The 2,647-nt window shown below is 54.6% G+C and overlaps 1 protein-coding gene across 1 annotated transcript in view; it reads right to left on the bottom strand.

Annotated features, from left to right (window-relative positions):
• MFNG (MFNG O-fucosylpeptide 3-beta-N-acetylglucosaminyltransferase) overlaps positions 1-2,109 on the bottom strand; it is a 10,512-nt gene extending 8,403 nt beyond the window's left edge. Inside the window, exon 1 of the mRNA XM_009574160.1 lies at positions 1,762-2,109. Within this exon, the coding sequence (XP_009572455.1) occupies positions 1,762-2,109 (348 nt within the window). The remainder of the gene's footprint in view (positions 1-1,761) is intronic.
• Positions 2,110-2,647: the final 538 nt, after the last annotated feature.

Raw genomic sequence — 2,647 nt, 5'->3', positions numbered from 1 at the left:
TCTTTCCCCTACCTCCAAAAAACCCCTCCAGCAGCAGTATATTTAAAAAAAAAAAAAAAAGGCTTTTGACTTTCATGTACTTCTCTTTACCTCCCTCCCCATCTCCGCTCCCGTGCCCTCAAGGCCATTTAGTAAAAAAAGCAGAAGAAAAACATGGAAAATTGAGGCGGGGGGGAGGAAAACACTGAGCTTGCAACAAAAATTGATAACAATGAAAAAACACCATTTAAAAATAACTGACGCTCCTCCTCTACCCTTCCTTCCTATTCTGCTGCTCAGGCTGTGAAGCTTTCCTAGAGGCTGGCAGCAGCACGGAAAATTCAAGACCTCTTCCCAGGTTTGGACATCGTTTGCCTGCCATAGAGAGAGGGTCAGATGAATCTGGGGAGCTGGTATCTAAGTCCTGTCATCAGCGGAATGGCCAGGCAGCTATTTCTCAAACACACGAGGAGGGAAAGGTGAGCTGCTCCTTAAAAACCCACTCCAAAAACCCCAGTCACAGTATCTTAATGCCAGTGCAGCCATGCGGTTGAGTTTGGTTTCTCCAAAGAGCTGCTGGGCTGAGGTTGGGCGGAGAGGAGAAGTGCATCTGGAGGAGGAAGCAGGGCATCTCAGATGCTGAGAGGGACGCACAGACAGGAGAGGAAGCGTGCTCAAAATAGGACACGGCTTCCTGTGACGACCGCAGCAGACCAGACAGTTGCAGCACCATGAAGTGGAAAACCACCCTTACCCAGAAAACCCTGCATTGCTTCAAGCGCTCTCCTACCCAATACCTCCGCCCCCGTCCCCCTCCCTCGCTGAGGCCTGAATTTGTGTTCTAGGCACCATTACACATGGGCAGAGGCAAAAAAATACCCCCTTTGGGGACAGCCACGGGATTTCTTCTTTCTTGAGGAGCAGCTCTGCGAGGGAGGGAGAGAAGTACCCAGGCTCTTGGGACTACTTCTGCCCACCAGTAAGCCAATCTGCACAGCACCACCAACGTGGTGCCCCACATCAGTTCCTCTAACAGGAAGGAAACTCTCTAAACTCTGTTTCAGCAAAGGGTGAAAACATCAGACCCCCAGTTAAAAAAAAAAATTAACAAGACCAATATAGACCTACATCACTTCCAGACTCTGCACATGAGGGGATCTGCCCAAGAAAGCAAGGCATGGATTGTGCTGATGTGCTGGAGAGTGAACAGGGCTGCAAACGCCTGCACTCGCAGAGTCCTGCAGTCTCGCTCTGCTGCCCGCTGCACCACACCGTCTCAGGGCAAAGGGTGCCCAGGCGCAATCCTGATGGAGGGCCGGGGGGGGCACTCAGCTCGAAACCTATCAAACTCGTGGCACTAGGAGGTAGAAAACCACCATTTCTTACAGACCCAGGGCAGTCTGTGTTCAGTCTGGTGTGGCCCAGGCAGTCTGCGGCCCCCGGTGCTACTGAATAAAAAAGGGAAATTAAATCCTCTCCACCTCATACTGAAAGAGTCAGGCTTAGGTTAGGGGCAGGTGATGCCTGCTAAGAGCACTCGTCCTCCCAGCCTTCATGGGAAGCCAGCCTTTCCCATGAACCAGCTACCGGTGAATCATTTTGCTGGATAGCGTCCCCCTTTCGGTGTGAACAGAAGCAAGAATTAGGGAAAATGAGGCAAAGTACTGGGTGGGACTGCAATGCCCAGCCTCCCTTTCCTTTGGCCTTTATCCTGCCCCACCAACACCCCGTCCCTGCCCCGTTACCAAACACCCCCTCTCTAGCCCAAATCCACATGCTCACCTGCTCTCTTGCTCGGGATATCCACGTGTCCAGGAGCAGCTCCATCCTGCTCTGGTGAAATCTCTTGGTTGTCTTCACAGCTATGAAAATGTCCCCAAGGGTCAGGCTTCCCTCAGTCCTGTATCCCTCCAGAGGATGGACTTGCAGGTCCTTCCGCCTCCTGCCACCACCTCTGGTGGCATCTTCTGGGCTCACTTTGCTCCTTCGCTCCAGCTTCTCCGATATCCCCTCCCTGAGCCCTGGGTACTGAGCTGTTTCCTGAGCCCCACGGTGCCGCATGGAGAGGAAAGCCACGCTGACAAGGAAGAGCGCGGCTCCAGAGAGACCACGGATGAGCCGACGGCCCATGACTCCCAAATTGTTCCTGCTGCAGCCAGTATCCTATCAAACAAGGACAACCTCTGCCCGTACCTCCAGGTGAAGCTGTCCACTATTCTCAAAGCCTCCAAAGGGGCGGGGCAAGCCAAGGGCAAGGTCTGAATAGGATGTGGCCAAGGAATAGGGTGGGTGAAGACCAGAAAGCCAAAGAGACAGCAGCCCCAGAGGATACTGGTGAAGCAGGGGGGATTTTCACAGACAACCCAGCGAGGCAGGGACACGTGATGGGAAAATACTCCGAGGCAACTGGCAGGTGGCTGGCACAGCCTGCCAGGAGGAAAGCGAGCATCCCCACTCCCGGCGGAGAGGCCGAGGGTCCCAGGCTGGGGGTCGAGGGAGCAGCAAAGGAGATCAGAGCCATCCGTGGGGAGTATGGACCGAAAGCATCAGTTCCTCAGAACACACCGGCCCGCACATCCGAGACAGGGGCTGCGGGGCGAAGGCGAGAGGCTGGCGCAGGGCTGCAGGGAAGGGGCTGGGTGCCATGCATGCAGCGGGGCTGCCTCTG

The sequence above is a fragment of the Fulmarus glacialis genome, unplaced genomic scaffold (assembly GCF_000690835.1).
Source record: "Fulmarus glacialis isolate BGI_N327 unplaced genomic scaffold, ASM69083v1 scaffold4293, whole genome shotgun sequence".
NCBI lineage: Eukaryota > Metazoa > Chordata > Aves > Procellariiformes > Procellariidae > Fulmarus > Fulmarus glacialis.
This window is presented reverse-complemented; position numbering and strand designations above follow the sequence as displayed.